Source organism: Crocuta crocuta, unplaced genomic scaffold (assembly GCF_008692635.1).
Source record: "Crocuta crocuta isolate KB4526 unplaced genomic scaffold, BGI_CrCroc_1.0 scaffold119, whole genome shotgun sequence".
Lineage (NCBI taxonomy): Eukaryota > Metazoa > Chordata > Mammalia > Carnivora > Hyaenidae > Crocuta > Crocuta crocuta.
The window spans coordinates 468,063-488,625 of record NW_027551562.1 but is presented as its reverse complement, the minus strand read 5'-3'; the positions used below and the strand labels follow the sequence as shown (position 1 = coordinate 488,625).

Genomic DNA, 20,563 nt, shown 5'->3' with positions numbered 1-20,563 from the left:
CCCGTTGCTTGCTCAGCCGTAAGGCCAGACGCTGGTGTCCTAGTCCTTAGCCTTCAAACCCCTGGCCGTCCTGGAAATGTCTGGGAGGGTGCCTCTTTCCTCAAGGATTCAGTGTTCATCTTTTCCAGCAAGAGGAAGAGGGGAGCCGTTGATAGAAGTCCCTGAATGTTAGGTTGAGGACTAATACGGCATATTTGCGTTCACTCTGGTGGCAACATCCAGAGTCCTCTCTAAGGGCAGTCCAAGCAACACAACTCAAGAACCATAGCAGTGTTCAGATCCTTTAACCCAGAAACTGTGGTCCAAGGAACTTATGTAGAGGTCATTTTTCTTTTTTTTTTTTTTTTTACATGGGAAGAAAGCAAGAATACGGCAAAGTCTATAACAACAGTAATAGGCATTAATGACATTGTACTTTGGGGCTTCGAACATATTTTCCTATATAGACAGTACTTATGAGAACTGTGCAACATTCCTGTGAAGGAGGGTCTTATGCCCATTTCCCAGATGAGAAATGAAAGGTTAGAGAGGTCATGTGAGGGGTCCTGGCTCACCCTGGCGGATTCAGGCTCTGAACTGTAATACATGCCTTGTTGCCTGGTGGGTTTGTTCAGAAACTCAGAAAATGATGGGAATCAAGAAAGCACAGGGAAGGAACCAAGACTGAAAATTATTGAACTTAATGTATGCTTAGTTGTGTCCCAAGCATTTTGTAAATTTCATCTAGGTTAATCTTTATAACAGACTTGGGGTTGGTGGGGGGGAGACTGAAGCTCTGAGAGGTTGAAGAACTTGTATAAGCTGTAGAACTGGATTCAGACCCTGAGTTTGTCCGAATCCAGAGCTTTGAGGTGGTTTGAGTTGTGCTGTATTGTTCTCTGCTTCACCAGAATGACGTGTTAGATGACTAAATACACGGTAGGCTGAAGTGTTCTTTGCCCTAGCTCTGCATCTTCTCCCTGCAAGTCTCCCAATCCGCTCCCAGGAGAGTTGCAGCTTGGCTGGCCCCCGAGGCCACACTTTCCCGACGCTTTTCACCTAAAGGCTCTCTTTCCTCACTCAACTCATCTCTTGCAAAATGCTCAGAACCAGATGGGTCCAGGGTAAACCAGGCATGCTGGGTGTGAACCTTTAGCAACTGAAGGAAATTGAGCTATTTCAACGCGATGCAATATTCTGCCACCATTAAAATGATAAATGTGGCTGTAGAAATATGAAACGGCATTGGGGAATAGTTGCACGTATCTGAAGAGAGTAATTGAAGCAAAGTGCATTTACGTGGATAAAAGTTGGGAGAGGACAGGAATGAAAACTGTGTAAAGGTGTTGGGATTGGATAGTATGAACTTCGGATTGGTCTGCTAAGCTGGGAACCTCAGGGTCATGTTCACAGCTCCTGCTGCTACTTCCCCCAGATTCATTAGCCACAGACTCCTACAGATTCACCATCAGTATCCTAATTCTGGTGCCCAGTCGTCTTCTCCATTGTCAGTTTCTTAAACCAGGCTCTTAATTATCTGTTGCCTGGACTGCACAACAGCTTCAGTGTGGTCTGAGGACCTCCGTTCTCCTTCTTACCATAGTCCACATTGGACACTGTCATCAGAGTGATCTTGATATAAAACACATCTGATTATGTCTCTCCCTTGCTGAGAAGCTTCTGTTTACTTGTTATTGCCTTCAGGAGGCAAGTTCAAACTCCTTAGCATGGTGTTTGAGAAGGTCCTGCACACCTCACCTGATCTTCCCTCCAGCATGTCATAAACTCCCTTCCTCTTTGCCCATGTGCCTTTTCTTCTCCTCCCCTCCCCCAATCTCTTCAAGACCAAGCCTGTCCTCTCTGAAGCCTTCAGGACTGTCCCAGGGATTGTTGGTTCTTCCATTCTCCTTGATTCCAACGGATGATGCTGTGTTGTAATTGTGAGGTTACAGCTCTTTCTCTCGCGAAATTCTGAACCCCTCCAGGGCAGGGTACCACACATCTCTTGACCTCCAATCTAGACCTTCAGCATGGTGCTTAGGACGTAGTAGGGGGTAAAATTGTGTGTTGATGGACTGAATCAATGATTAAATGAAACAGTTTGTTTATAATGTTTAAAAATTTCTTTTTAATGTTTGTTTATTTTTGAGAGAGACACAGTGTGAGTGGGGGAGGGGCAGACAGAGAGGGAGACACAGAACCTAAAGCAGGCTCCAGGTTCCGAGCTGTTCCCACAGAGCCTGACGTGGGGCTCAAACTCGCAAGCCGTGAGATCATGACCTGAGCTGAAGTCAGATGATTAACCGACTGAGCCACCCAGGCGCCTCTTAATGTTTTAAAGTTGATTTAGTAGTAAAGTTTTCAAAGGAAATAACATTTAAAGAAGAGATCAGAAACTTCTGAAATTTACAGAAAGCAGAGCCAAGTTACAGAAATGGAGAAATAAAGGGTGGAGTTGACAGACTGGGTTTGAATCCTGGATCTCCTGCTGAACTTTGGTTTCGTCATTTGTAAGATGGATGTCATAATAGTATCCTATAGGGTGGCTGTAAAAAGCGAAAGAGGAAAAGCAAGCAAAGTGCTTAGCACAGTGCCTGACACATTTTAGAAGGACTGGAAAAAAATGCTAACAAGTCACAGTGATTAAATCATTGAGAGCCTGGGGTTCTTATGTATACCTCTTTTTTTTTTTTTTTTTGCATCTTTCTGCTTGTTTTTTTCAACATAAAACTGTGAAAGCTTTGACCTCAGCTGAAATGGGATTACATTCATGCAGGGTGATGAAGAAAGGATGGAGGAAGACTAAATTCAGCACTTCTCTGAAGGTCTTGTTTTCTATTCCCTCTTTCAGGATATCCCACAGGGGATAGTGGAGGAGCTTGCTTGTAAGTTCTGTCACAGACCAGGGATTGGTCTAGGGCAGACAAGGGGAAAAGTCTCTCTGAAGGGGGTACTCTGCCCTCCTCACAGGACTCATCCTGTTTTATGGTTATCATTCAACAATCTTCTTTGCTGGACTGGAAGCTCCCTCAGGCTGGCCTCATGTCTGTGTTGCTCTCCAGAGATAAAATTAGGACCAGTGGATGAAAATGGCCGGGTATCAGATTTCTGCTCCGTGTAAAAGGAGAGGTTCCTCACAATTAGAAGAGGCTAACCATTGCAATAAGGCGTTCTCCATAATGGGAGATATTTGAGCTCAACTGGATACGGTTGAGAATAGTATGCAAGAGATTTCTGCCTTTGTTGGCATATTGAGGTAGAGGTGTGTGGTTACTCAGCGCTCAGATTTAAGGGACTGGGCAGGTGTATGAAGTCTCTCCTGCTGGCACAAATTGAGGACAGTTGGTTTTTGTGGACCAGAGTTACTTAAGAGTGTGTATCAGTGTGTCAGAAAAGTGGACCAAAGTTCTTGGATTGTGAAGACTGTTCTGTCAGCATCAATGTTTGCAAAACATTGGCTCCCTTGGTTTAACTGAAATTGATAGAGATTATAATAGATATAGTATAGAACCCCTAAATGATCCCAAAGTATGATAATTAGGGTCCAAGTTTGAGGCCCTGGACACTTGCATTTAGTGTGTGCCTTCAAAAAGCCATCTAATCTCTTCATACTCTTAACACATCTCTATATAGTATGGCTTACATCATGGAATCTCCATGTGATTCAAGAGGAAGACAAAAGGCTAAATAAGGGAACGGTTGCCCTTCTGTATTTTGGGGGCAAGGAGTGCTTTCTTGCCCACCACATCTGGTAAGGCCTGGATAGTTCCTGGGATTTTACCTATTTGACCAGAACAAGAGTTCATAATCAGGTTTTCATAAGTAGGCTTCCTGGGTCCCTAAATCCCCTGAAATTGTATGCAAATTTGTGTGCATATATGCATTTTTCTGGGGGGAGAAAAGCCCCTGTTGTGGGATTTTCAGTAGGGGTCTTGACCCCAAATTACTCAGAACCGTTTACCTCCATAGTAATTATCTGATGAAACTGAAAAATATTCCAGGCAAAGGTAACATTGTAATCATTTACACTTTAGTGTTCATGAAAAAAAAATCTGTTTCATAGCAGGATTCGGGTGAGCCAGGTGGATGGAATGTTCTGTTTTAATATGTAAGGAGGGAGCGTTTATGTTCAAAGGTGAAGGGAGATTCGGGAAATAAGATGCTGTGCCCTGGGCCACATCCAAATTCTCTGGTCCGTACCCCTGACATTTTTGCCCACAGCGGAACTCTAGAACATCTCATTTATCTCGAGGAGCCATGCGTGGCAAGGTAGAAGTCTCAGGTGGCGCCTGATTTCTGTCCTCAGACTGATCATTTAGCACCTCCCCAGGGCATCTCCACGATACCATCGTAGGCGATAACGGTGCACCTCTAGGCTCTGGGGAGTCGGCCCGCGCTGCCTTGCCGCGGAGCGGGAGTGAGGTTCAGTACCTGGAGCTGGGGGGAAAGGCGTGCCCACCAGCCCAGCCATTCCAGGCTTAGGGGGTGGTGGGATGCGGCAGCTTCTCTGGGTTCAGCACAGAGTCCTGATCGGCGAGTTCCGATTTCCAGTTCCTGGTATTTCCGAGCTCGCCGACCTGAAGCAGCTTACCCCCACCTCTGAACCCCAGTTTTCCATCTGTAAGATGAGAAGGTTGCAAGACTCGGACCCACCCAGATACCATCTCGGCGCGAAGGTGCTGCTCCTTTAAGGAGGGCGGGGGCGCGGAGGCGGTGGCCGCGCCCCCTTCCTGTCCTCCCTCCGGCGCAGGACCACCTGTCTCCGGCCTCGCCACGCCCCCTTCAGGAGGGGCGGGGGAAGAGGGGCGGGGAAGGAAGGCCGAGGNTCCCTGAACCACAGATCCACACCCCCTTTTTCCTCGGACTCCGCCACGCCTCGCCGCGCCAGCCAGCCGTCCTGGTCACCCGCCGGGAAGTTGGTGTCTGTGTCGCCCCGTTCTGCCCTTCCACCTGTGCGGCCAGACGGCCCCACTTGTAAACCGCGTTGACCTCTCAAATTCCCAACATTTAAAGTCCGGATTCTCGGTCCTAGGGTGTGGCCTTAGCGTGTTTCCAAAACACACAATTTCTGCTATAATTACCCAAATCTGTGGCTGTCAAACTGTAGTGGAAGTGGCAGTTGCTGTGTGTGTGTGTGTTTGTAAAACTCCTGGCTATTCTGGGCCGTACCAAATATCTTCTTCCTTTTTTCTCCCCCCTTGGAGGGGTATCTAGGATGGGTTAATTTTCTCTGAATGTAAAATCTGGCAGAAGGTTGTTACTCTTTCTCACCTCCACGTTCCTCCTCTGTCGGCTCCTTGCCTGGTTTGCAGCCTTACCTGTTAATACCGTTTGCTGGTGAGACTTTTTTCTGGTCTAATTTGTCGGCAGTAGTTATCGAGAGTGTCCCCTGGTGTGCGGAATACTGATGAAATGCCTGAATTCTTGCAGTACCACAAAGTGCCATTCTGCACAGGACAAAAGATTTTTGGAATTTGTTTACACTTTTTAGCCCCCTTCCTGCAAATGTATCGAGTTTGCCATCCTTTAACAACTTAATCTTTATGTGGAAAATGTGTATCAGTCAAAATTTGTGTTCTTATAGTCTTGCAGTTTGGCCGACAGACATTCCAGAGGAGTGGTTTATATAGCTAAAGGAATTTCAGTCACTTGGGTCTTGGGGGACTTCATGCAAATCATTTTAGACAAATGTAACTCAAGAAAAACACACTGATCCTTTTAATTCTTTAATTGTGTTTAGTAATAGAAACCGAAACTTTGTCTAGAACACCTTGATAATTGGGGTTTATTTGATTGCCCCTTTGTGAGTGTTGTAGTTGAATAAAACTGCCTGGTCAGCATCCATAAAATGAAATGAGGTCCCCCTCCCCCCCTTTTTTTTTTCATGTGACCATCATAGTCCATAATAATGAAGTCAAAGGAAGGTTTTTAGGCCTGAAGTATATCTCTCCGCATATGGGTATGATACTGTTGCTATCAGTGTTAACATCAACATTTTCTAACAGCCCTTCTGAGGAGCTAGGTATTAGAAAGGCACTTGGCTGTTTGCTTTCTTTTAGGTTTTGGATAACCGCTCTAGCAGTAAGATTTCTTAACTAATAGTTAGGATTGCATTTCTTTGACGAGCAATTTTGTTAGATAACTTTTTTTTTTCAATTCCTTAAAACGTTTAACAGTTATGTAGCGGCTCCAGAGGAAACTCTAGCTTCATAAGATGTAAGCTCTATAGTATGAACTCTAGATCATTGGTAATTGAGGAGAGGCTAGATTTTTCTTTCCTAAGAAACTGGTTCATCCAAGGGAGATATGATTAGTAAATTCTTAACTAATAGTTAAGTAAATTTCATTCTAGTTGCCCTGGCAAAAATATAATTGCAGATTCTAAGATGAAGCAAATGTAGCTTAGACCTGATACATTACAGGTGATATTTAACAAAATCAAATTTATGGTTTCCCATTTTTCTGACCTTTCCCCCCAAAATGGGTTAAATTTCCCCCCAAAATGGGTTAAAAATGTGTTACATAGTGTCACTCGGGATTATTTAACTCCTGTTTGGAATGGTCATTTACCATAATAAGTAATTGATTGGGGAGTACAGAGGGATGCTTCTATCATCTCACTCCTAGTTTCCTTGGTGAAAATACTGGGCTGTCACTTACATGAGGTTACTTAAATCATTAAGTATTGATGCACTCAATTTATAGAATCTGTAATTTGCTCTTTCACTGTTTAAGGAAAACAAAATTATAATATTTGGAAATAATTATGTTAGTGGCATTCCCACATTTATTTTTCACCTCTCCTTTTCTATCACTGCATCAGAATATAGCCTGCTGCACAGTGGTTACTCAGATGTTTTGAATAATTGAAAGAATGGCAAGGTCAAAGGGCTTTTGATTATAACATCATTTTGTAATTATGTGGCAAAAGGTTTGGGGAAATGTTGATTGCTTTCAGTTGCAGTGTTCTCAAGTTCATATATTTTGAGGATTGCTATCTTTGATTATTTAAACTGCTTTGGGATCTTTGGGAAAAAAGTACCATAGACATATATTTGGTGTTATGCTTTAGTCCATTTAGTGGATTTGTTCACTTAGAATGGATGTTTGACACGCGTACCTTGTCAGTATTCATGAGCAATCAATTGAGGTAACGTTTTGTGCACTTAAAATCAGCATAAAAATTCTTGGATACATAAGCTTATCCTATATTATAATCAGTTCACTAAAATTAGGTTAGTTTTTCAAAAGCTATTTTTTTCAGGTGGCAGAAATGGAAGGTATCTTCAGGAATGTGACAGTGGTTGTGTAATGTTTCAGTGGTAATGATAATGTTAGTAGTAACTAACACATCGTTTACTACTTGCCAGGTTGAGTTCTAGGACATTTAATCTTTACAACAACCCTGTTAGGTAGATACTCGTATTCCCATGTCACAGACTAGGAAACTGAGGTTACACTAAAGTGACCCAGCTACTTAAGTGCTAGAACTTGGTCTTGGCTCTTTAATTGTTATGCTGTAATAGTGAACACTTACTGTGTGCCAAGTTTTTTTAAATATACATTAAGGTAGTTTTATGACAACCCCGCATGGTATATGTTAATTCCTAGTTAATTCTTAATTAACACTAGGAATGTCAGGCTCAGCAAGCTTGGGTATTTTGTCCAAGTATGCTCCCAAGTAGGGTGAGTAAGGCTGGCATAAACCCAGGCCTCTGTGATTTATAGTCTTTACTAAAATTCTATTTCAAAGTACTAATTTGAGGTCCTGTATTTTATATTATATATTTAGAAGGCATACTTAAAACAGCCAATCTAAAGGCTTTTTTGGCTGACACACAGGATGGAAAATGTTCATTTTTCTCTGCTGTTCTGTGAGCATATACAGGATTATGATTTCCTGCTAACTAGCTGTAGCTTCACCCATTTCCCACTCATGTAAATATATTGGAATGCAAATGAGTGACATTTGTAAAACTTTTTAAACAAGGAAGTGATTCTTAGAATGTTGATTCTTTAAATATACACATTTCTTGTGACACATCCCACGTCCTGATTGTGTGTGGTATCATGGGTGAGAATGGTTTTTTTCAAAGATGTTGGGTGATTTTGTTTAAGTGAAGACCTAATGCAGAGATACGTTTTTGAAGCTATTTATTTTGAAAAAGATGTTCAATGGTACTATTGTATGCAACACTGTGAAGTTTTTAATCCGGTACAGTTATTTTCTGCCATGCAAGTAATCTCTACTTGATTTATTCTAGTTGGTGCATTCTTTCTGGTATTGTATTAAATCTAGACTCTGATAAAGATACTTTTCACTGTGCTTAGAATAATACTTCTTCCAGTCACAAACTGGCATGTTCTTAGATAGCTCAAATTACACTGAATACTAATTTAGGTCAGACGATTTTAGGGCAAACACTTGCTATGAAAAAAGTTATGACATATTCCTAGATATTATTATTTGGGAATTATTTATGCCCTTTCTCTATTTGTGAGAGTAATNTTTTTTTTTTTTTTTTTTTTTTTAAGAGAGAGAGTGTGAATGGGGTAGAGGGGCAGGAGGAGAGAGGAGGGTCTTAAGCAGGCTCCATGCTTAGCTCAGAACCCAACGTGGAGCTGGATCCCTGGGATCATGGCCTGAGCCGAAACCAAGGGTTAGATACTCAACTGACTGAGCCACCTAGGTGGCCCTTGAAGTGGACTTTTATAGTTTGTTGATTTGTACTCTGAGAGATTCTACTCATTGTAAAATTTTAGTATGTATGGACAAAAACATAAGCCCTGGTGTTCTCTTGTATGATACTGTGAAGATTCTCAGATTAGCTGTGGAGTGGGAATAATAATCACTCTCTGATATGTGCCTCCTGATTCTTACGAAAGTCTTTTTTTTTTTTTAAGCTTACTTATTTTGAGAGAGAGATATGTGTGAGTCTGGGAGAGGCAGAGAGAGAGAGAGAAGGAGAATCTCAAGCAGGTTTTGCACTGTCCATGCAGAGCCTGACGCGGGGCTTGAACTCAGTAACTTTGACTTGAGCCAAAATCAAGAGTCAGATGCTTAACCGTCTGAGCCACCCAGGTGTCCCTCTTATGAAATTATTTTTTTTTTCTTTTAATGTTTTTATTTATTTCTGAGAGAGAGAGAGAGAGACATCGTGAACAGGGGAGGGTCAGAGAGAGAGGGAGACACAGAATCTGAAACAGGCTCCAGGCTCTGAGCTAGCTGTCTGCAAAGAGCCCGACGCGGGGCTCGAATCCACGAACCATGAAATCATGACTGGAGCCGAAGTCGGACGCTTAACTGGCTGAGCCACCCAGGCGCCCCTATGAAATTCTTATATTAATTTCAGTGCAATGTGATAGGGAGGGAAGAATATACTTTTACTAAAATGTATTTTTAAGTACAAATTTTAAATACATTATTAATAATGTATTTAATGAATGATCAATTAAAATCTTGTTTTTGATAACTTATTTTTTGACCGCTTGCACAATACTTGGTATAGGATTGTTATTAATCACCTGAATAGTTTTTAATTTTTAATGTTTATTTATTTTAGAGAGAGAGCACGTGCATGTGTGTGCAAGCAGGGGAGAGGCAGAGAGAGGGAGACACAGAATCTGAAGCAGGCTCTGGGCTCTGAGCTGTCAGCACAGAACCTGATGCAGGGCTTGAACCCATGGACTGCGAGATCATGATGTGAGCTGAAGTTGGATGCTTAACTGACTGAGCCACCCAGGTGCCACTAATCCCCCAAATACTTAATGAGCACATAAGCAGGGTTATATTAACAGTGAATAAATGTTAGTGGTCCCTCCTTAGAGTAGAAGATAGAGAAAAATGGACAATGTGAATTCACTGCTGTTTGTTCCATAGGTACCTCATCTTAAGAGTCTTAAAAGCCTATATTGTAATGCGATCTGAATTAAAACCTGCAGAGTGCACTGGTAGTCAGGCAAAAGGGAGAATGCATGGGCATAGGATGAGGGAGAAGCAAAAGCTTGGAGATAAGAGAGGTCAGGTACGTTTTAGAAATGGATACTGGTTTTGTATGATGTAAAGGAGGCATGGGTAAGAGGTATATAATAAGTAAACTCTTAAGGCTGGGTGAATGAGTCTTGTTCGCAAGTGTAGGTCAGTTTGGACTGAAGGTTATGGGGAAACCATTATAGGATTTTAAGGGGGAGAGAATGAAATACTCAGCTTCTGGAGAATGGATTGAAGGTGAAGTAAGATTGAATACAGGTAGGCAAATTAAGAGGCTATTGCCAAAGTCCAGGAAAGAATTTATAGTGATCCGTATTTGAGTGTTGACAATTGAGGAATGGTGTTAAATCCATAAGATTTGATGATGTACTGATGTAGGCTCTGTAGAGGCTGTAACTTTGCTTCTAGTGGTAGAATAGGGGATAAATTTTCCCCAAAGGTCTTGTTACTACTTTTACATGTAAAATTGAGATGCTGCTGGGGCTAAGACAAAGCCAGATGCATTCTCTGTTGACTCCACATTGTTAGTCATTGAGTTGACTCGTCCCCAGTTAGGAACATCGGACCCATGTGGGTACTCCCAGGAGGTCACTCTCGCTGGGCTCTGTCCAGGTGGCATTGCCAAGCACGGGGCTTTGACCCATGATATATAGTCCCTTTCTACGATGTTGGAAATGAAGCCAGGCTTTGAGTTTGCGCTTGCACATTCCTACAGCTTCTCAAGAGTTCTGCGGGCGATGACTGAGGAGATGAACCATGCAGGGAAACAGCTCTCAAGAGCACCCCCTGTCTGGATCTAGGTCGATTGGAAATAAAAGAAAAATCTGCCTTTATCAGCTGCTGTTCTGCTGGATTAAACACTTACGTACCTTGTTTTGCAGTGATTGCTCAGGATTCCAAATAATTTGATTTGGGGGGAGAAGAGGAGCCTCGCCTAACGATGGCAGTTGATACTTTATGCTCTGGGATCCTTTATGTGGTGGAGAGAGTTGGTAAAGTGAATGATCAATGCTGTTTTTGTGAGATAATGTCTGTTGGTTTGGAAGCTTGGGCACATTTGACCCTTTTTTAAAACTACTGCTTAGAGTAAATCAAGGGGGAATAGTAGGTTAGAAAACCAAAGTAGGGATATCAGGCGGGGGATCAGGATGGCTTCATGAATGAGCCAGGCCTTCAGTCTCCACCAGAGGCCAGTAGCATGTTACCAATTGCTTTAGAGAAGGAGTATGACAGAAAGTCGTGTCAGGGAGGCAAGAGTTCAGAATCGCAGGGGGACCTGTAGAGATTGCCTGCCTCTCTTTGTCAGACGGTCTAGTTAGTAAAATCGCAAGTTATAGAGACTTGTAACCAGAAGTGGCCGTTAGGGTTGTGGAGTCCCAAAGGCACTAGCATTCTTCTACATGCAGCCCTTCCTGATTGCGAGACTCCCCTCTGGCACTTACAGGCTGGGAAGTACAATCATATAACACACCAATTCTTACTACGTGTTGCATCGTAGAGGCAGCAACAGCAGGACATTGAACTGGCCCAAGAGGCCTACCCTTACAGGATGATAATTTTCTTCCCATCTGTATGTGAATCCTGCCCAAACCCTATAAATTGAATCTGGATGTTTCTTCCTTTCATGGGACCAGGGTAGGGTGGTGATGGCATGAGTTCCTATATCTAAAAGAGCCTTAAAACTTTTGAGTCCCTCTCTGAAGTTCCTAGGCAGCCCAAGAGGGGTATTTATGGCCTTTAGTTCTTTTTGGGCATCAGAGAGAACTCAGCCCCCTCCTTTGTCATTTTTTTCTGTAAAGCAGAAGAGTTTGGGGGTAGCAGCAGAGTGCGATGGAGATGGGAGCATGGAGGGAGGGAGAAGCTGCACCAGCAGTCAAAGCTTTCTCTTCGCTTCTGGTCATTCGGTAGTTCAACCAAAGGAACTTCTCATATTTTTGGTCCAGCTAAAACTCCATACTGGCAGCAAGGCCGTCGTTACTTACATAATCTATTTTAGTTTTGGGGATTCCTTAGCTCTGCGGTCACAGCCACTTTGCCTTTCACCTCAAGATTCAGGGCTTGTTGCCTCATTCTCTTGACACATCCCTGCCTCAGCCAGCCTAGAAGAGAACAAACAACCACTTCACCACTTGGGTGGGTGATTTCAATTCCACTTTTCACTGCTCAGTTTCTAAACATTAGTTCAACTCCTATTCATTAACAGGTAGGGAAGTAGGGATCTGTATCCTCACCTCCCCACCTGCCACTAGGACCACTCTCAGATCCCAGGGTGTCTTCCCATTTCCTACAGCTCTGCCCTTGGTGGCCTTTATCCTCCCTCTTCTAGAAAGTCATGGATGGTTCTGTCGGCATCCCATCCTTATTCCCAAAACTGCCCAGAACCGTGAAATCTTACCCTTCTTTTTTTTTTTAAATTTTTTTAATGTTTTATTTATTTCTAGGAGAGAGAGAGAGAGAGAGAGACCGCGTGAGCAGGAGAGGGTCAGAGAGAGAGGGAGTCACAGACTCTGAAACAGGCTCCAGGCTCTGAGCTGGCTGTCAGCACAGAGCCCGACGCAGGGCTCGAACCCATGAACTGCGAGATCATGACCTAAGCGAAAGTCGGACACTTAACCGACTAAGCCACCCAGGCGCCCCTGAAATCTTACCCTTCTTGCAAGCTAGTAAGTTCTTGCCACATTTTCATGGGTGCTGGTAGGCAACAGATTCCTGTGCAAGAGATGAAGGGCAGTTTGTTGCTCTCATGAATAGCAGTAGTGGAGCCAGAGGATCAGCAGCATTTGTGTTGGTTTCCTGATGCTCAGGTAATACTTGCCCACGTAGCGGGCTGCATAATTGGAGAGAAGCCCCGAGTTTAGGGAACCCAAGTGTTTTGCAGTGAGGAGCAGTCATGCCTGCCCTTTGCTCTAGAGGGATACATTATATTCATTACGCTGGACAGTAAGCATGTCTGTCTTGTGCTCCAGAGGTTACATTTGCTCCAGAGGTTAACATCTGTCTTTATCTTTCAAGGCTGTTTGAAAATAGAGTCCAGAGCAAAGGGCAGTGGGCCAGTGTTGCTTTGCTTACAGAACATTAAACAAGTTGTATGGAGAATTGTTTTTCAACGTATGTAAATTATACCTCAATAAATCTGACTTAAAGTACGTGGCATGTGATAAGAACACAATACATGTTACTGTTGGTATTCTTGATCTTCATTTTGAGGCAAACCTATATTGATGACCTTGGTGGAATTTTGAGATGCATGTTCTCCAAGGTAAGTTGAAAACTAATAACATTTATTCAAAAAGGAACGACTAATGTGTCCAGATAGCTTTTGATTTGAAAAAAATTAGATTTTTTAAGCGTTTTATTTATTTATTTGTTTTGAGAGAGAAAGAGAGAGAGCAAGGCAGGGGAGGGTCAGAGAGAACATTCCAAGCAGGCTCTGCACTGTCAGCACAGAGCTTGATGTTGTGCGGGGCTCTGTCTTAAGAACCGTGAGATCATGACCAGAGCCGTGTTCAGGAGTTGGATGCTTAACCAAGTGAGCCAGCTGGCGCCCCATACGTGTTTCTTTAAGAATTTCAGGGATATTAAATTAAAGTGAAATGTGAGAAAACCACCTTGGGTTGCAAAGTATGAGATTGCTTTGTTTTTGTTTATATCATACTACAGTTCTTCCCTTAAAGTTCTGGAAAATTCTAACAAAAGTGTTAATTAAGCCCATTTTTAGTGATGTTTCTTTTCCTTTAGATCTTGGGACAACATAGATTTAGGGGAGTTAAGAGAAGCTAGCATAGTTGGAGGGAAATTTTAACTTTGAATATGTTATTTTTTTTAAAAGGGGGTTGGGCTTCATTTTATCGATTAGCATTTTCTAACTCCTTTCCAGTTATTTTCTATAAACAAACACTTAAATAGTATTATTTTCAAAGCTGACTTTATTGGTTGAACATTGTTACCTTTTAACTGGTTTTGACTTAAATATTTAATATGTTCTGAGATTATTCATTCCGGTTAGAATGCACATGAACGCCCAGAGCTGGATATGTGAGGGAATCTTCTAGCTATGGCGGCACCACATCTGAGTTATTAGTGAGGAAAACAGTGATGTCTGGGAATCAAGGGCTGAAGCATTTTGGAAATACTCTTCGATAATTGGGACTTCCTACATTAAAGTGTGAAGATAGTTAAACCAAAGCTTTTCCTTTTTATTTATAGAACAGCATGTTGAAGCAATAGTCAAAATATGTAGCCTGGGGTTGGCAACCCTTTGAAATGGGTGTGCCAAAATTTCCAGTATAGTCTGTGCCATGGTGACAACTGGCCAGCGTTCTGTCTTTGGTATGTGTCACTGACCCCTTCTTAGTGTCTATTACCGTATTAAAAGTTCATTTAAGAACTTTGTTATAGCTGATTTTCAATGTTCTTTATCAGCAGCTTTTAATAATTTTATTAAAATCAAATTTATTTTTGTAACCATTTTCAGTTTGCATAGTTTGGGTAGGTGGATGCTTTTTAAATAAGTTGACAAAAGAGTTTAAACCCTTGAGAATTCTTCCTAGTTGAGGTATACGAGCAGAATTTGCAGTGAAGTCCTTCCACTGGGGCCTTATTTGGGTCTCACAGTAAGAGAGGAGTTGAACATTTTTAAAAAGTATTCCTGCTTTGTTACAGGAAGCCGTCTTCAAGTCATAAAGTCGGGCCGAAAGGTGCTGGCAGGCTGTGTATCCCGAGCAGTTACAAGTCACGTGGTTTGCAGATAGGTTTCTCCCAGTCTGTGCCTTGTCTTGTTGTTTTCCTAAAGGTATCTTTTGAAGTGCAAGGGTTTTGGACTTTGATGAGTCTAGTTTATCTTTTTATTTGAAGGATCATGCTTTTGGTGCCGTCCCCGGAAGTCTTTGCCCAACCCAAGGACATGAGATTACGAGATTGTTTCTTCGGAATGTTTGTATCTTATAGTTTTAGTTCCTGTGCCTGGGTCTGTGATCCATTTTTAATTAACTTTTGTATGTAGCATGAGTTAAGTTTCTTAAATTCATCTTTAAGTATATACATATCCACTTGTCTCAGTGCCATTTGTTGAAAAGAATTACTTTGGTATCTTCGTTGATGATCAACTGACCCTAAATATATGGGTTTATTTCTGGGCTCACTTTTGTGTTTTATTTGTCTACATGTCTGTCCTTCTGCCAGTACCACATGCCTTGATGACTGTAGCTTTTCGTGCCCTATTTTAATAACAAAAACCACATTCTCTTCTTGTAAAAGTATATGTTCATTTGTTTAAAAAAAATGGAAACAAAATGGAAAAGTAAAAGAAAGAAGTAAAAATCCCTAAGCAGTCACTGTTGGGGTGAACATGTCTCCAGATGTCCTGCACGTGTGTGCATGTTGTATGGGTGCACACACCTCCTCCGCAGCTCTGCATAAGACACACCAGTGTTTGCCCACACTCATTGTTCCTGTGTACTTTTTGACTGAATGAAGTTATTGTCTGCTTTAAGAGAGAACTGATTATTTTTCTTTCTTCAGGCACTTCTGTAATTCTGTGAGTTTTTACTGACATACACTTCTGAGAGAGCAAAGATTCTTTGGGCTAAGAACTGTGAGTGCTTTTTTTTCTTGGTAGCATATTAATTGGAATTTATTTCTCACTTCATTTGTTGAAAGATGACTTTAAAACAAGGTTTTTAATGTGTGCTCTGCGAATGGATGGCAGATTATGTGTGAAACATTAATAAAATTAATCCCCAAATCCAGTTTTAAACATTTAAAGTTTCCATAAATCTGCTCTTGAACATTAGATTAACTTTTTGGCAGTTGCGGTTACGAGTGTGGAGCCAGTAAATATTATACGTGTGGTGGTAGAGTTTTATTTTCAGTCATGAGGACTGCTCCCTGCTGCAAGTTTGTTTTTACCGTGTTCATAAGGAAATAACACCCTTTACTCTTTTGCACTTTGTGGATGCAGTCTGTAGTCCTTGATCAGTCTGGATCTTGAGATAGTTTCAGTGGCCATTGTGAAACTGTTGCCAAATCCTGAGACACTTTCCCATCTCGAGTGCCGGTTGGATCCCATGGTCAGAAACTCCCCTGGCGTTCACATGTGTCTTGCAGTATGATTTATATATCTAAAGTCACTTATAGAGATGTAACATGTATACAAGACTGTACAGATTTTACATAATAAAAAATATTTTTTAATGTTTTATTTTTTGAGAGACAGAGAGAGACAGGGCACAAGTAGGGGAAAGGCGGCAAGAGAGGGAGACACAGAATCCAAAGCAGGGTTCAGGCTCTGAGCTGTCAGCACAGAGTCCAACGCGGGGCTCGAACCCAGGAATGTGACATCACGACCTGAGCTGAAGTCAGACACTCAACCTTCTGAGCCGCTCCCTGCTCATGCATAATTTTAAAAGATTGAAGTTTAATCTCTGGCAGTGGGGAGCCATTAAAGGTTTTGAGTTTGGGGAGTGACAGTGTGACAGGTTTCAGAAAGCTACCTTTACATTGGCTTAATGGAAAGTTAGTGTTTGAAAAGGGCATGCTGCAATTGTGTGGGAAACTGGATTGCTCCATGAAATTCTATAAATGGGGGGCTTGAGGACAGGATTTTAAAAAGATAACTTGAAATAAATTTTCAGTTGACAAATGGACTCTTCACAGCAAGGAAAGCAGCACACTTGAGTGTTAACTGTGGCTAACTGTGTGGATCTTTCTTCCTACTTTTGGTGAAAAATTTAGTGAAGTGCTAAATATGTCAGGTAGTCAGATGTTGAAATGGAGCTCTTTTATTCTGAGTTTGGCCCTCGGTCAGTAGGTGCACATTTTTAAAGAGAGTTATATGGATACCATGCAAGTCTTGCCAAATAAAGAGCCAGAAAACGGATTTGGGACTCCTAGTACCTACCCCATCTGTTGGTATAGAGATTCAGGAAGTTGGAAATTAGAATAGTTTTTGAACGGAGTTGTTGGAAATTGGAAAAGTGTTTTTAAACCAAGTTGTTAATGTGCTAAGATTTTTAAAAAAATATATTTTATTGAATGTTTATTTTGAGAGGAGAGTGCAGGGGAGAGGGAGAGAGAGAGAGAATCCCCAGCAGGCTCTGAGCTGTCAGTGCAGAGCTTGATGTGGGGCTGCATCCCATGAACCGTGAGATTATGACCTGAGCTGAAATCAAGAGTCAGACGCTTAGCTGGCTGAGCCACCCAGGCGCCCCTGTGCTAGCAGTTCCTCCTGACCTCTCCCCTCCCTTTGAGGTGTGCTCCCCTTCAAATACAGAGGCTTTCTGGTAATGATTTGGAGAGCTTAATATGCAGCTCGGCAGTTTTGGGGACACAGCGGTTCTATGTCTGTCTCCCTGTGCCCTAGTGGAAGATAAGCTGTCTGCGCCGGCGGCACGGCAGAGCGAGGTTACTGTATGGGCGGACTGCCTGTCCTCCTAGAGCTCTTTGGGGGAAGGTATGTATTTCCTGTAGACCGGCTGAGGGCCACTAGGGAGGGAGGCTCATAGGATCAGGGGGGAATGAGGCAGAGAGGGAGGAGGAAGTGGCTGGATTCCCGCAGGAGAGGCATTATCCCGCATCAGGGTAGTACAGTGAGGGACCCCCCCCCATGCTGGAGTGGGTGAGGGACCCCGCGGAACTCCTGAAAGCATTCTCTCGGTAGATCAATTTTAAATACTTTTTGAGCTGAGCGCGCCCATGCCTTCTGGTGACACTCCCCTGCTACGCCCGGGGTTAGGAGGGCGGAAGGGCGAGCTAGTAACCCCAGCTGGGTCTTGGGCAGGAGCTGTGGTGTTGGAAGAAAAATGTTGATGATCACACTAAACTGGGTCTATCAATTTCTAAATTCTGAAAGTTTTTATAACTTGAAAATGACCAGAGTCACGGCTTGCCTAAATAAAAGTTCAAGGACATTAAACTGTCACCACAGAATAAAGGACAGCGGTAGATAAAAAGTTGCTTGACGGTTACATCCCACAGGTTCTGCTTGTTCAGGGTAATAGTTACAGTTTTTTTTTGTAATAAGAAAACTATCAATGAAAACAAGTTTTTACAGGAAGAACGTTCCCATTGAGACATTTTATTGCAGATAAAATGTCATTATCTTTGGGACCAGGCAGATCTGTGCTTCACCCCTTATTAGCACTGACATGAGGTAAGTAAACCCATTTCTGAGGTTCATTTTCCTCATTTCCTTTTTTTAAAAGTTTATTTATTTAGGGGAGGAGGGAAGGAGAGAGAATCTCAAGCAGGCTCCACTCATCAGCACAGAGCTGGACGCAGGGCTTGATTCCACAACTCTGAGATTATGACCTGAGCCAAAATCAGGAGTTGGTTGCTTAACTGACTGAGCCACCCAGGTGCCCCCCTCATTTATTTTTTTGTGGAAAGCGTAACATCTGCTTTTCATTGTTTTATGGAACAATTACGGTCTCTAGCAAAATGCCTGGTCCAGAGTAGGTTTCACAAATGTTGATAATCCTCTTCCCTCCTTATAGCAATGCTTTCTAAAGTTCTAAATATGTTCTTACTCTCCTTAATATGTGCTTTGCTTCTTCTAAATGTATTCCTTCAAAATAACAAATGGATTAGGGGATTTAGTATGACTACAGGATACTATCTGGGATGTAAGAAATGTTGGGCTTTAGTATAACTAAAAATTCCACTTTTGATTTGAAATGTGAAATATTTTCATAAAGAATGAAAAGTAATTTTACTCGTGTTGTTTTTTAGTAAGGAAACATATGAATTAGGGGTCTAAAGGAAAGGTAGGCCCAGGTTGAGAATATGCTGTACTGTTCTAGGCTCACTTTAGAGTGTATAACACGAAAAGGAAGATATTTTATTGCAGAAAGAACACTTCATAAAAATCAGTATCACTTTAGTGTCTTTATTTTCTTCATAATGTGTTTATTCTTTTTCTGGGAAGTTGTTTTTTTAATTCTTTATTAGACTGATAAATTTTAAAGTGATCTCAGTATTTTGTCTTCTTTCTGAATGTTCTACCTTTTTAATGTTCAAATTTTGTACTGTGAAACTTTTAATGAATTTTAAGGTACCTCTTAAAAGTCTCAAAAATGATTTCTGTAATCTTTAGTTTCAGGGTGTCTTTATTGTTTATATTCAGAATCCCAAATTACATTTGTAACGTAGTTAAGTTTTGCATATTTGTAGGAATGGCTTTAAATTAGGAAGGAAATTATGGTTAGCTTTCTATAGGAGTCCAGAATATTCCTTAGAATTCATTCAAGAATCTTTGGTTATAAATTGCAGAAACTTACAAGGTAATTTGCATGGAAGAGGAGTTTATCCCATGAGGGCAGGTAGTTCACAGAACTGGGGGTGGTGGAGAGATTAGAAATGAGATTCGAGGTTCAGAAAGTGAGCAGTAACCCTGGGAGGCCAGCAGCAGGAACACACGGCCCGGATTAGGTTGCAGTCCCAGTCTGCAGGACTGTTAGGACATGGTGGCCCTGGTCTCTTGTTGCAGCTCCTCTGAGTGATTTCTCAAGTATCCCTGGTCTTTGGATCTGCTCTCAAGATAGGAAGTTGTGGGGGTTGGGCAATATTTGTGGGCTGACCTTCCCTGACCTCCACACTTGTGCTCCATTGACCCTCTCATCATATTTTCATTTGGAGGCCCTTTGCCTGGCAAATTTAACATGGCCCAAACTGAATTCCTAGTTTGGAAACATTTTAATTTGTTGATTTGCTTTCTCTTCTTGTGTTTATAGTGTTTTGAGACTAATACACTCAAATACACTGTTTTAAGCATCTTAGCACCAAACAGTATGTGTGCGTGTAAAGAGTGATTTCAGGAAATGACAGTCCTTTCTTACTACATAGAAGGCAGTGTGAGGCAATATACATGCACACGTATGCCAAAATCCGGAAATACTGAATGTTTTCCACTTGATTATCTCTGCAAAACCTCTAAAAGTTAGGAAAGTCAGTTCCATTAAAGGATTGCCAGCTCTTTTGAGAAATAAAGTTAACTTGTGTGGTGTGATGGTTTTGTAGTTGTGTGTGCTGATATTTTATCTGTTGAACCCATTAGATAACCTGTGGCCATTAGTGGACATTTCATTCTTAGGAGGAAAGCCTGTAAGATATGTCAGGATGTTTTTAAAAAGAGAATAGGGATGCCTGGGTGGCTCATTCAGTTAAGCGTCCAATTTTTGATTTCAGCCTAGGTTATGATCTCACGGTTCCTAAGTTCAAGCCCTGTGTCAGGCTTTGCGCTGACAGTGCAGAGCCTACTTGGGATGCTCTCTGTCCCTCCCTGCCCCTCCCCTGCTTTCGCTCACTCTCTCTTAAAAGTAAATAAATAAACATTAAAAAGAGAGAAGATGGCTCCCCCCACCATTCATCCTAGGAAGTGTAGGGTGTAGCATGCCGGACTGTGTCTTTTTAAGATACAGCTTATGTATACATAACGTATGTAGTTTTTGATCATTAAAGAGTTAGTACATGTTCTTTTTTGAAAATGTTTTCCTCTCATCTGATTTGTAAATTCAGACTTGAGTAGTCAAAATCTGGAATTATCTAAACTTCAGTAAAGAAAAGAGCAAACAGGTTAAGGTTCAGACATGTACAGCA

General features: G+C 41.9%; 1 protein-coding gene and 1 non-coding gene across 8 annotated transcripts in view; both read left to right on the top strand.

Moving 5' to 3' along the window:
• The window catches only part of CYRIB (CYFIP related Rac1 interactor B), a 101,349-nt gene that overhangs the window by 22,359 nt on the left and 58,427 nt on the right, over positions 1 to 20,563 (top strand). Inside the window, exon 1 of one of the 7 annotated variants that reach the window (XM_077749997.1) lies at positions 13,199 to 13,229. The exons of the other annotated variants lie outside the window; for them this stretch is intronic. Within the exon in view, the coding sequence (XP_077606123.1) occupies positions 13,214 to 13,229 (16 nt within the window). The 5' untranslated portion in view covers positions 13,199 to 13,213. Of the gene's footprint in view, positions 1 to 13,198; positions 13,230 to 20,563 lie in introns of those variants that run through there. 7 annotated transcript variants of the gene reach the window in all.
• LOC144219922 (small nucleolar RNA SNORA73 family) lies at positions 10,536 to 10,742 on the top strand. The gene has a single exon (XR_013331539.1). It is a non-coding gene; the product is annotated as a small nucleolar RNA SNORA73 family (small nucleolar RNA).